Source organism: Salmo salar, chromosome 24, assembly GCF_965601325.2.
Source record: "Salmo salar chromosome 24, fSalSal1, whole genome shotgun sequence".
NCBI lineage: Eukaryota > Metazoa > Chordata > Actinopteri > Salmoniformes > Salmonidae > Salmo > Salmo salar.
The window spans coordinates 48,661,125-48,675,736 of NC_138314.1; the positions used below are offsets into that span (position 1 = coordinate 48,661,125).

The 14,612-nt window shown below is 43.4% G+C and overlaps 1 protein-coding gene across 2 annotated transcripts in view; it reads right to left on the minus strand.

Moving 5' to 3' along the window:
- The window catches only part of LOC106585972 (atrial natriuretic peptide receptor 3), a 58,985-nt gene extending 47,578 nt beyond the window's left edge, over positions 1-11,407 (minus strand). The window contains exon 1 of one of the 2 annotated variants that reach the window (XM_082968750.1): positions 11,272-11,407. In XM_082968750.1, the coding sequence (XP_082824876.1) occupies positions 11,272-11,347 (76 nt within the window). In that variant the 5' untranslated portion in view covers positions 11,348-11,407. Of the gene's footprint in view, positions 1-9,826; positions 10,845-11,271 lie in introns of those variants that run through there. The other variant, XM_045706896.2, reaches the window with a different exon arrangement.
- Between the last annotated feature and the right edge of the window lie 3,205 nt (positions 11,408-14,612).

A 14,612-nucleotide genomic window follows, 5' to 3' on the forward strand; every position in this document is an offset into this window, starting at 1 on the left:
TCCAGAGACTGAGGGTGGTTTTAACCTTCCAGAGACTGAGGGTGGTTTTAACCTTCCAGAGACTGAGGGTGGTTTTAACCTTCCAGAGACTGAGGGTGGTTTTAACCTTCCAGAGACTGAGGGTGGTTTTAAGCTTCCAGAGACTGAGGGTGGTTTTAACCTTCCAGAGACTGAGGGTGGTTGTCACCTTCCAGAGACTGAGGGTGGTTTTAACCTTCCAGAGACTGAGGGTGGTTTTAACCTTCCAGAGACTGAGGGTGGTTTTAACCTTCCAGAGACTGAGGGTGGTTATAACCTTCCAGAGACTGAGGGTGGTTTTAACCTTCCAGAGACTGAGGGTGGTTTTAACCTTCCAGAGACTGAGGGTAGTTTTAATGTCGGTTTATGAAAATGTACACTTAATCCAGTATAAACTAAATGTTGATAATGTATTATACAAGATACAAAATTCACAAATTCTACAGCGTCGGTCACAGAATGGGTCATATGGACACCAACACATTATTACACTGTGTTAGAGGAGAAGATGATCGTTCTGACGATACCGTTTTACAGTATCTCTCAACTCTACTACAACGGGACTATCAATGAAACATTGATTCTGAAAATGAATGCTCAGTTTGTTGTCCACGGCATTGCGCCAGAACCACTATCAGCATTTTAACCAAAGACATGTTATACCAACTGTCTAGTCTGTTGTGTTTTATAAAAAAAAATTTTTAAAAGGGCAATAAGCATAAAAACACAATTATATAAGGAATACACTGCATTTCAAACAGTCAGCAATAATTTAACGAATTCAGGGCTTGTGATATTATATCATGGCTGAATATAAGCCTTCCACAAGCATAAGACCCACTAATCATTTAATTTGTTTAATTTAAAATATATATATATATATATGTTTTATCGAGATAGAGTATATTGTGAATCGACCATCATTTAAAAAATTAAAAAATCTAGATATGTTTTTAGGCCAAATCGCCCAGCCCTAAAACGACATACTGCAAAACATGTGAGAACTTTAAACAAATGACACTTTAATAATGTTTACATATCTTACATTACTCATCTCATATGTATATACTGTATTTTATACCATCTATTGCACCTTGCCTATGCCGCTCGGCCATCGCTCATCCATATACTTACATGTACATGTTCTCATCCACCCCTTTAGATTTGTGTGTATTAGGTAGTTGTTGGGGGAATGTTCGATTACGTGTTAGATATTACTGCACTGTCGGAACTAGAAGCACAAGCATTTCGCTACACTCGCATTAACATCTGCTAACCATGTGTATGTGACAAATACAATTTGATTTGAACTCCAAGTCATCAGGCTACAGGTTTAACAGTGTTACTACTTTGTACATCGCCCCGTTACAGCCCAGCTGTGTCTATAATCCCCGTTACAGCCCAGCTGTGTCTATAATCCCGTTACAGCCCAGCTGTGTCTATAATCCCCGTTACAGCCCAGCTGTGTCTATAATCCCTGTTACAGCCCAGCTGTGTATATAATCCCCGTTACAGCCCAGCTGTGTCTATAATCCCCGTTACAGCCCAGCTGTGTATATAATCCCCGTTACAGCCCAGCTGTGTCTATAATCCCCGTTACAGCCCAGCTGTGTATATAATCCCGTTACAGCCCAGCTGTGTCTATAATCCCCGTTACAGCCCAGCTGTGTATTTAATCCTGTTACAGCCCAGCTGTGTCTATAATCCCTGTTACAGCCCAGCTGTGTCTATAATCCCCGTTACAGCCCAGCTGTGTCTATAATCCCCGTTACAGCCCAGCTGTGTCTATAATCCCGTTACAGCCCAGCTGTGTCTATAATCCCTGTTACAGCCCAGCTGTGTCTATCATCCCTGTTACAGCCCAGCTGTGTATTTAATCCCCGTTACAGCCCAGCTGTGTATTTACTCCCCGTTACAGCCTAGCTGTGTATATAATCCCTGTTACAGCCCAGCTGTTTATATAGTCCCTAATCCTCAAACTAATGACAGTGTTACAGTCTAGCTGTTTATATAGTCCCTAATCCTCAAACTAATGACAGTGTTACAGTCTAGCTGTTTATATAGTCCCTAATCCTCAGACTAATGACAGTGTTACAGCCTAGCTATCCATCTCCTGTATCTAATCCTCAGACTAATGACAGTGTTCGCTGGGGGCAAAATGTTCATTGGATGTTACATTCAAAGAACTCTACCCCACATGCCAGGTAGTTCCGTATGCTAGTTTGGAAGAAACCCCAGAGGAAAAACGGAGGGTGCTCTATAGACAACATCTGCATACACCTGTACTGAATCCTCAGGGAGAACACCTGTACTGAATCCTCAGGGAGAACACCTGTACTGAATCCTCAGGGAGAACACCTGTACTGAATCCTCAGGGAGAACACCTGTACTGAATCCTCAGGGGAGAACACCTGTACTGAATCCTCAGGGGAGAACACCTGTACTGAATCCTCAGAGAGAACACCTGTACTGAATCCTCAGGGAGAACACCTGTACTGAATCCTCAGGGAGAACACCTGTACTGAATCCTCAGGGGAGAACACCTGTACTGAATCCTCAGGGGAGAACACCTGTACTGAATCCTCAGGGAGAACACCTGTACTGAATCCTCAGGGGAGAACACCTGTACTGAATCCTCAGGGGAGAACACCTGTACTGAATCCTCAGGGGAGAACACCTGTACTGAATCCTCAGGGAGAACACCTGTACTGAATCCTCAGGGGAGAACACCTGTACTGAATCCTCAGGGGAGAACACCTGTACTGAATCCTCAGGGAGAACACCTGTACTGAATCCTCAGGGAGAACACCTGTACTGAATCCTCAGGGGAGAACACCTGTACTGAATCCTCAGGGGAGAACACCTGTACTGAATCCTCAGGGGAGAACACCTGTACTGAATCCTCAGGGGAGAACACCTGTACTGAATCCTCAGGGGAGAACACCTGTACTGAATCCTCAGGGGAGAACACCTGTACTGAATCCTCAGGGGAGAACACCTGTACTGAATCCTCAGGGGAGAACACCTGTACTGAATCCTCAGGGGAGAACACCTGTACTGAATCCTCAGGGAGAACACCTGTACTGAATCCTCAGGGAGAACACCTGTACTGAATCCTCAGGGGAGAACACCTGTACTGAATCCTCAGGGGAGAACACCTGTACTGAATCCTCAGGGGAGAACACCTGTACTGAATCCTCAGGGGAGAACACCTGTACTGAATCCTCAGGGGAGAACACCTGTACTGAATCCTCAGGGGAGAACACCTGTACTGAATCCTCAGGGAGAACACCTGTACTGAATCCTCAGGGAGAACACCTGTACTGAATCCTCAGGGAGAACACCTGTACTGAATCCTCAGGGAGAACACCTGTACTGAATCCTCAGGGGAGAACACCTGTACTGAATCCTCAGGGGAGAACACCTGTACTGAATCCTCAGGGGAGAACACCTGTACTGAATCCTCAGGGAGAACACCTGTACTGAATCCTCAGGGGAGAACACCTGTACTGAATCCTCAGGGAGAACACCTGTACTGAATCCTCAGGGAGAACACCTGTACTGAATCCTCAGGGGAGAACACCTGTACTGAATCCTCAGGGGAGAACACCTGTACTGAATCCTCAGGGGAGAACACCTGTACTGAATCCTCAGGGGAGAACACCTGTACTGAATCCTCAGGGGAGAACACCTGTACTGAATCCTCAGGGGAGAACACCTGTACTGAATCCTCAGGGAGAACACCTGTACTGAATCCTCAGGGAGAACACCTGTACTGAATCCTCAGGGAGAACACCTGTACTGAATCCTCAGGGGAGAACACCTGTACTGAATCCTCAGGGAGAACACCTGTACTGAATCCTCAGGGGAGAACACCTGTACTGAAACCTCAGGGGAGCAAAAGGTGTAGATTCACGCGCAGGGCGCGGCAGATGTTAATTAAGCCTTCGCAGAAGGAAGGAATCCTGGTCACAGGCAGACAATGGTCAAACACAGGTAGGCCGTCAAAAAACAAACAATACCTCACAACCATACAACCACAAAGAAGTGAATTAAACAGGGAGCTGATGAGACCAGGTGAGAAACGAACGCAGGTGAAATCAATGAACAAAAATGAGACGTTCAAGAACAAAGAAAAATAACACAAGGTTGACAATGAAAAGAAAAGCAGAACCTTACAACTCCAACCTGTTCTCATGAGCTTTCGGTCTGAGACTTCCTGGCCAACTTCCTGGCCAACTTCCTGTCCATCCTCACGCACTGTCAGACATACTAAACTAATCTAGTGAGCGACTTTGGAGCTTCGCCAAAGAAAGGCTTTTGATTGGTTTGACGTGTTGCGAGGAGTGATGGATTTACAACGGGTACCCTATAATTATTATTATTATTATTATTTATCATCTTACAGCTATTTAGCAATTTGTTCTGCCATGGACTTCCCCAGGCTTCACATTTAGGGAACTCAATGAGGCTACTAGTTGTGTACATCTTAGTCTTCAGGCTACAGACTTGATAGTACCAGCTGTATATCCTAGTCAGACTACAGGCTTGATGGCCTCCCGAGTGGCGCAGTGGTCTAAGGCACTGCATCGCTGTGCCTGCTAGAGATTTTGGGTTCGAGTCCAGGCTCTGTCGCCGGCCGCGATCAGGAGACCCATGGGGCGGCGCCCAACTAGCCCAGCGTTGTCCGGGTTAGGGGAGGGTTGGGCCGGCAGGGATGTCCTTGTCCCATCGCGCACTAGCGACTCCTGTAGCGGGCCGGGCGCAGTGCACGCTGACACGGTCACCAGGTGTACGGTATTTCCTCCGACACATCGGTGCGGCTGGTTAAGTGGACATTGTGTCAAGAAGCAGTGCTGTTTGGTTGGGGTTGTGTTTCTGAGGACGCACGGCTCTTGACCTTCGCGGTATATTTGATTAAAACACATAGGATGTTTCTATATATGGAAAAAATACACGTTTAAAAAATGTTAAAGTCGACCAAGATTGTTACATTTTTTAAATCGGGGACAACATAGAACCGTCCGCCCGTCCAACCATCCAACTATCCACCCATCTGCCCATCCCTCTGCCCAGTGCAAACGAAATGAGTTCTGACTGAATAGGGATTATGTTTCAGAACAGAGGATGGTGGAACGGCTGCCCAGAGCTCTGCAGCGGAGAGACAATGGATCGTTTTGACAGCAGGCAGATATTTTGACACCTGGGCTGTTCCAAAGGAAACAGTGGGCACAGCCACCGACGGAGCTGAGGGGAGCTGCCATTGGGAGAGAGCAGGGCAGGCAGGCGGGCACGGGGCACGGGAGGGCAGGTGTTGTCTTTGGCGAAGAGTGACGTGGGAGAGTTTCACCACAGCATAACGGGATTGGCAGCGGAGAAATAGAATGTTTGTGTGTACAGTGAGCTCCAACAGTATTGGGACAGTGACACGTTTTGTTGTTTTGGTTCTGTACACCAACACTTTGGATTTGAAATGATACAATGACTATGAGGTTAAAGTGCAGACTGTTAGCTTCAGTGGCAATTCTAGTATGTAAATCTTGGTGGGGTAAAAAAAAAGTATGTGGATGAATGCCAACAAAGACACGACACAACACTAAACAATAATTGCAGTATAATGGTGAAAAACGGTGCCCACAAACTGTTAGGGCCTACATAAAGCTGTCCCAACCGCAGAGTCCCAACAGCAGAGTCCCAACACCTTACCACTGCTACACCTGGTTATCAGCGGAGCCTCGTCTGGCAGCGAAACAGTTAACTCAGCCTCATTTGCTACCTATCATTTACTACATAGCTGATATGGCTGACTTGCTTAAACAAATGTGGTTTCTACTGACAATTGAGATGTACAAACTATGGCATAAGGGAACGACAAGCGGATAAGAGGCGATTCCGTAATTTCGATTAAGACATTAATGAGCGAGCTAGGATGGACGTAGTCAACAAAACTACTTGTTTAGCACTTTTGAAATGTACAGCGACAGAATTCAGAACATGGGCCGTTCTTACAGTGTTCTACCTGTACACCAAGTCAGAACAGTAGGATAAATAAAGAGGGCACATAAGCAGACAGTGAAAGTTCTTACAATATTCAATGATTACATTTCTCAAAAACAGGTTATAGGCTACATGCGCACCACCAAGTCAGAACAGTAGGCGAAATGATAAGGGGAAAGTTTAATTGTCAGAATAATAGTAGAGAGAATGATTTATTTCAACTTTAATTCTTTCATCACATTCCCAGTGGGTCAGAAGTTTACATACACTCAATTAGTATTTGGTAGCATTGCATTTAAATTGTTTAACTTGGGTCAAACGTTTCAGGTAGTCTTCCACAAGCTTCCCACAATAAGTTGGGTGAATTTCGGCCAATTCCTCCTGACAGAGCTGGAGTAACTGAGTCAGGTTTGTAGGCCTCCTTGCTCGCACATGCTTTTCAGTTCTGACCACAACTTTTCTATGGGATTGAGGTCAGGGTTTTGTAATGGCCACTCCAATACCTTGAGTGGCCAGAACTTTGGAAGTATGCTTGGGGTCAATGTCCATTTGGAAGACCCATTTGTGACCAAGCTTTAACTTCCTGACTGATGTATTGAAATGTTGCTTCAATATAGCCACATAATTTTCCGTCCTCATGATGCCATCTATTTTGTGAAGTGCACCAGTCCCTCCTGCAGCAAAGCACCCCACAACATGATGCTGCCGCCCCCGTGCTTCACTGTTGGGATGGTGTTCTTCAGCTTGCAAGCGTCCCCCTTTTTCCTCAAAATATAACGATGGTCATTATGGCCAAACAGTTCTATTTTTGTTTCATCAGACCAGAGGACATTTCTCCAAAAAGTATGATCTTTGTCCCCATGTGCAGTTGCAAACCGTAGTCTGGCTTTTTATGGCGGTTGTGGAGCAGTGGCTTCTCCTTGCTGAGCGGCCTTTCAGGTTGTGTCGATATAGGACTCGTTTTACTGTGGATATAGATACTTTTGTACCCGTTTCTTCACAAGGTCCCTTGCTGTTGTTGTGGGATTGATTTGCACTTTTCGCACCAAAGTTCATTCGTCACTAGGAGACAGAATACATCTCCTTCCTGAGCGGTATGACGGCTGCGTGGTCCCATGGTGTACATACTTGCATGCTATTGTTTGTACAGATGAACGTGGTACCTTCAGGCATTTGGAAATTGCTCCCAAGGGTGAACCAAACATGTGGAGGTCTACAATTTCTTTTCTAAGGTCTTGGCTGATTTCTTTAGATTTTCCCATCATGTCAAGCAAAGAGGCACTGAGTTTGAAGGTAGGCCTTTAAATACATCCACAGGTACACCTCCAATTCACTCAAATTATGTCAATTAGCCTATCAGAAGCTTCTAACGCCATGAGATAATTTTCTGGAATTTTCCAAGCTGTTTAAAGGCACAGTCAACTTAGTGTATGGAAACTTCTGACCCACTGGAATTGTGATACAGTGAATTATAAGTGAAATAATCTGTCTGTAAACAATTGTTGGAAAAATTACTTGTGTCATGCACAAAGTAGATGTCCTAACCGACTTGCCAAAACTATAGTTTGTTAACAAGAAATTTGTGGAGTGGTTGAAAAATGAGTTTTAATGACTCCAACCTAAGTGTATGTAAACTTCCAACTTCAACTGTATTTATGTATGTATGTATGTATGTATGTATGTATGTATGTATGTATGTATGTATGTATGTATGTATGTATGTATGTATGTATGTATGTATGTATGTATGTATGTATGTATGTGTTAATTAGGGGCATGAAGTGTTCCAGCTTTAAAGGGAGGGCGGGAGGGAGGGAGATCACAGCAACAGTGTCCTGAGACAAAGGCCACTCTCCACACAGTACAGGGAGGGAAGCTAAATCATGTAGTAATTCAATAGTAGCAAGAATGGAACCATCATCATGGGTTTGAGTAGGCCCAGTAGCCTATTGTAAATAGTACAGTCGGCCCAGTGCAGTCGGCCCAGCAGCCTACAGCATTATGTGCTATTGAAGTAAGCAATAAGTAAATTCCACAAACACTTTCGTTTTATGCTAGATTGTAACATCTTGGAGATAATGTATTCTTCACATACCTGTAAATATTTGTCATATTTCCTCCCATATTCTGAATAACTTCCTCACATAGTGGACATTGGGCAGCAGAAAAGCCATTCGGAGGCTTCAGAAAGTCTTCATACCCGTTGACTTATTACATCCTTAATTCACCCATCTTTTTCTCTCACATAATGACAAAGTGAAAATATGTTTCTAGATTTTTAGCAAATGTATTGAAAATGACATACAGAAATATCTCATTTACAAAATGATTCACACCCCTTAGTCAATATTTTGTAGAAGCGCCTTTGGCAGTGATTACAGCTGTGACTCTTTCTGGGTAAGTCTCTAAGAGCTTTGCACACCTGCATTGTACAATATTTTGGACATTATTCATTTTCAAAATTCATCAAGCTCTGTCAAGTTGGATGTTGATCATTGCTAGACAGACATTTTCAAGTCTTGCCATAGATTTTCACGCCAATTTATTAAGTCAAAACTGTAACTAGGCCACTCAGGAACGTTCAATGTCGTCTCGGTAAGCAAGTCCATCCCAGTGTCTGTTGGAAAGCGGACTGAACCAGGTTTTACTCTCGGATTTTGCCCATCTTAGCTCTATTCCGTTTATTTTTATCCTAAAATACTCCCTTGTTATTTCCGATGACAAGCATACCCATAACATGATGCAGCCATCACCACGCTTGAAAATATGAAGAGTGGTACTCAGTGATGTGTCATGTTAGATTTGTCCCAAACATAATGCTTTGCATTCAGGATATAAAGTTAATTTCTTTCCCACATTTTTTGCAGTATTACTTTAGTGCCTTATTGCAAACAGGATGCATGTTTTGGAATATTTGTATTCTGAACAGGCTTCCTTCTTTTCACTGTCATTTAGGTTAGTATTGTGGAGTAACTACAATGTTGTTGATCCATCCTCAGTTTTCTCCTATCACAGCCATTAAACTCTGTAACTGTTTTAAAAGTCACCATTGGCCTCATAGTGAAATCCCTGAGTGGTTTCCTTCCTCCCTGGCAACTAAGTTAGAAGATACGCCTATATCTTTGTAGTGACTGGGTGTATTAATACACCATCCAAAGTGTAATTAACTTCACCATGCTGAAAGTGACTCAATGTCTGCTTTTTTTAAATTGACCCGTCTACCAACAGGTGCCCTTCTTTGTGAGGCATTGGAAAACCTCCCTGGTCTTTGTGGTTGAATCTGTGTTTGAAATTGACTACTCGACTGAAGGACCTTACAGATAATTGTGTGTGTGGGGTACAGAGATGAGGTAGTCATTCATAAATCATGTTAAACATTATTATTTTTCCCAGAGTGAGTCCAACTTATTATGTGACTTGTTAAGTACATTTTAACTCCTGAACTTATTTATGCTTCCCATAACAAAGTGGTTAAATACTTATTGACTCAAGACATTTCAGCTTTTCATTTTGAATTACTTTGTAAAAATGTCTAAAAACATAATTACACATTGACATTATGGGATATTGTGTGTTCAGGCCAGTGACACAAAATCTTAATTTCATCAATTTGAAATTCAGGCTGTAACACAACAAAATGTGGAAAAAGTCAAGGGGTGTGAATACTTTCTTCAATAAAGCAGACGAACACGAACATTTTAAGTGCAATAAGTATAATGATTGGCAGTATTAGTAGAGGGGCCACAGTTGAACATTTCTGACATTTACGCTACACAATGGGACAGTGTAGAGACTTAGTACAGTAGCCTACCTTCACTGTCGTATATGTAGTTGATGATGTCATCTGCGTTCAGGCCCTCTTCTTTAGTGTCGATTGCTATGTGGACCGTATGATATTCCTCCATGAGTTTGAGGTGCACCCCTTCCAGAGTAAAGAAACAATTTCTCTCCTCTTTGTCGTCATCGAAGATCAGCAGCGCGTCTTTCCAGTTGAAGTGACGGAACATCGCCGAGAATATTTCAGCCATTTTCAGGTAAGACGGAGAGATTCGGGTCAGGTGAGAATATTCTTTCTCTTTGTCACTGAAACCGCTGGCCAGAGCACCTGTCGATATTACCGGGATGTTCCAGTGAGATGCCATCCTTACCACCGGCGCCGCGGCGTATTCACACACCGGACCGAGAACCAAGTCCGGTTTCTTCTCGCAGGAGCGGTCCACCAGGGAGAAGAGCGCATCATTTCCACAGTTTGAATCCTCATAGCGCAAATTGAAATGAAGTCCGGAATACAGACCACCTCCGATTTTCAACCTCTGTTTTGCATACTCTATTGCCGGGGCCACTCTCGCTATTGAGAACATATAAGAGTTATTTTTTGGTAACATCACCAATACTTCGATGTCTTCATTCACGGCTGTACTTGTCCGGCCAGGTAACAACCCCAACCAAATGTACAAACACACTGAAATGTAACATGGCATGATGCAACTTTAAAAAGTGATGCTTTTGTCTATAATCATTAATAATGTTTATCTCTCTCTCTCTCTCTCCAAGTCAACTGCGTCTCCGGGAACCACAGACTTCCCGTGTACACAGGTAAATTGCAAAATGTCAAATGTGGAGTCTTCCAAAAAAATAAATAAATCTAAATTAAATAACCTTTTTCTTTGAATGAATGAAATAAAAATGCTAAATGTATGAAGTGTATGATCCTGTACAGAGAGTCTCCTGCAACCTCCTCAACTGATGGAAGAATCCTCTCTGTTTTGCTAACTAATTCTCCTGTTTCTCTGGTCATTCCTCTTGTTTAAATATGGTAACTGCCCAGACAGCTACCACACACGCTGGAGGCTGAGGGGGGAGGAATAATGAAGCTTCTTTTCATTATTATTCCTGCGTCATCCCTGTACAACACACCTCTTTCTTAAAGCTACAGGTCCTTATTTTTTTTCTCCTTTTTTTAAAATTTTTTTTTTTTTTATCAGAGAAAATAATTGTTCGTTTTGCCACATTTGCAGAGGCAATGCACTGGGATGCATTGCCTCATACACATTAAACGGTGTGCAATTTAAAAAAAAAAAGGGAAAGATAAACAAAACTGTAGGGAAAGTTTGAAGAAAATTGTTTTCTTTTGCTATTTTAAAAACAAACACGAGTCGACGCTGTTTTGAGCTACACAATACAATATAATATACAGTATAGTACAGTGTAGCACATATATAGCTTGTATTAATAGACTAAATACCTTCAACTTACCCGATCGATTTACCTTTAAGCATACTGCACATGAATAGGCCTGCTGAACATTATACAGATCCACATTTTGATTCATTTGGCTTTTAGAAACCCCACTAAAACATACCCAGTATTAGAAGCCATACCAACTGTTCCAAAATTAACTGCAGCAGCCAGCATGAACGATCAACCGCTCTAGTGCAGCATGAGGATACTCTGCATGGGAGAGCGGGGGGGGGGGTAAAAAACCTGCCATAGACTGCCACCTAGTGGCCACAGCCAACATAGACTGTTCTACAGTAATAGAAGTAGACCTATTGAGGTGGGTTTTAGTTCACTATAGATATGCCTATACTGTCCAGACGATTTTAAGCAAAACATTATCTGTTTAATGACAATAGACTGTAACTACTAGCTCACTGATTTGTGTCGGTCTATTGGGAAACAATGGTGTCTTTCTCCACGAGTGGCGCAGTGCTCTAAGGCACTGCATTTCAGTGCTAGAGGCGTCACTACAGACCCTGGTTTGATTCCAGGCTGTATCACAACCGGCTGTGATTGGGAGTCCCGTAAGGCGGTACCACAATTGGCCCAGCGTTGTCCGGGTTTGGCCTGGAGTAAGCCTTCATTGTAAATAAGAATTTGTTCTTAAATGACTTGCCTAGTTAAAAAAAAAAAAAATTAAGTCCTGTGTTATGTTGGATAGATATCAACAGTTGAGTACTAAATGTTGGATGTTAAATAAGGAGAAGAGGCAATCCTAGCCTGGGTGTATTTCTCATGCCCCATTAAATGTCTCCCTGTAAAAAAATGAGTCACTTAACAAATTCCCTAAACGTATGAGTAACAACCGCTCAATCATGACACATTTAAATGAGCCACTTGGTTTTGTGGATGGCGTAATTCATTGACATATAGGGGACACACATTCAAATCAAATGTATTTATATAGCCCTTCTTACATAAGCTGATGTCTCAAAGTGCTGTACAGAAACCCAGCCTAAAACCCCAAACAGCAAGCAATGCAGGTGTAGAAGCACGGTGGCTAGGAAAAACTCCCTAGAAAGGCCAAAACCTAGGAAGAAATCTAGAGAGGAACCAGGCTATGAGGGGTGGCCAGTCCTCTTCTGGCTGTGCCGGGTGGAGATTATAACAAAACATGGCCAAGATGTTCAAATGTTCATAAATGACCAGTAGGGTCAAATAATAATAATCACAGTGGTTGTCGAGGGTGTAACAGGTCAGCACCTCAAGAGTAAATGTCAGTTGGCTTTTTCATAGCCGATCATTCAGAGTATCTCTACCGCTCCTGCTGTCTCTAGAGAGTTGAAAACAGCAGGTCTGGGACAGGTAGCACGTCCGGTGAACAGGTCAGGGTTCCAGCAGGTCTGGGACAGCAGGTCTGGGACAGGTAGCACGTCCGGTGAATAGGTCAGGGTTCCAGCAGGTCTGGGACAGGTAACACGTCCGGTGAACAGGTCATGAATCCATAGCCCAGAGGCAGAACAGTTGAAACTGGAGCAGCAGCACGGCCAGGTGGACTGGGGACAGCAAGGAGTTATCATGCCAGGTAGTCCTGAGGCAATTCAAACATTCTCCAGAAGTCTCATTATAATAATGACAGGGGTTTTGTGACTGGCGTAATTCATTGACATAGAGGGGGGACACATTCTCCAGAAGTCTCATTATAAGAGGTAATGTTGGATCTCTAGTCTGTGATTTCTTTAGACACTCCCCTTATCCTGATTACACCAATGGGTGCAATTTGAAGCCGGAATTTGGAGTCATTGTGCTTAACTAACAGGACACCTTGTTGTTTAATTGTACAGCATCCTGTAGCTACAGATGCAGCATATTACTTTGACCCAGTTTCTCACAGCAGAAAAAATAATTCAGTAACGACAAGAAATATGAATTATTATATGGGTTTGATCATTTTTATTTCGTTAGGGCAAATCAAGGGCAAATCAAATTACAAACTTTAGAAGCCTTTATAAACCTTCAATACACTACATGTTTGCATTTCTTGCAGCAACAGGATCATCAAATAAAGACACGGCATCTGGTGTGTAGGTCTCTACGAGGACTGCTACAACCTTCTTAGGGAACTAACTTTCACATATACTTGGAGATAGAGGTCACTTCATTCCATGTGTTGCTACCATGCTGTGTTGTCATGTGTTGCTGCCATGCTGTGTTGTCATGTGTTTCTACCATGCTGTGTTGTCATGTGTTGCTACCATGCTGTGTCGTCATGTGTTGCTACCATGCTGTGTCGTCATGTGTTTCTACCATGCTGTGTTTCTACCATGCTGTGTTGTCATGTGTTGCTACCATGCTGTGTTGTCATGTGTTGCTACCATGCTGTGTTTCTACCATGCTGTGTTGTCATGTGTTGCTACCATGCTGTGGTGCTACCATGCTGTGTTGTCATGTGTTGCTACCATGCTGTGTTGTCATGTGTTGATACCATGCTGTGTCGTCATGTGTTGCTACCATGCTGTGTCGTCATGTGTTGCTACCATGCTGTGTCGTCATGTGTTGCTACCATGCTGTCGTCATGTTTTGTGTTTCTACCATGCTGTGTTGTCATGTGTTGCTACCATGCTGTGTTGTCATGTGTTTCTACCATGCTGTGTTGTCATGTGTTGCTACCATGCTGTGTTGCTACCATGCTGTGTTGTCATGTGTTGCTACCATGCTGTGTTGTCATGTGTTTCTACCATGCTGTGTTGTCATGTGTTGCTACCATGCTGTGTTGTCATGTGTTGCTACCATGCTGTGTCGTCATGTGTTGCTACCATGCTGTGTCGTCATGTGTTGCTACCATGCTGTGTCGTCATGTGTTGCTACCATGCTGTGTCGTCATGTGTTGCTACCATGCTGTGTCGTCATGTGTTGCTACCATGCTGTGTCGTCATGTGTTGCTACCATGCTGTGTCGTCATGTGTTGCTACCATGCTGTGTCGTCATGTGTTGCTACCATGCTGTGTCGTCATGTGTTGCTACCATGCTGTCGTCATGTTTTGTGTTGCTACCATGCTGTGTTGTCATGTGTTGCTACCATGCTGTGTTGTCATGTGTTTCTACCATGCTGTGTTGTCATGTGTTGCTACCATGCTGTGTTGCTACCATGCTGTGTTGTCATGTGTTGCTACCATGCTGTGTTGTCATGTGTTGCTACCATGCTGTGTCGTCATGTGTTGCTACCATGCTGTGTCGTCATGTGTTGCTACCATGCTGTGTCGTCATGTGTTGCTACCATGCTGTGTCGTCATGTGTTGCTACCATGCTGTGTCGTCATGTGTTGCTACCATGCTGTGTCGTCATGTTTTGTGTTGCTACCATGTTGTGTTGCTACC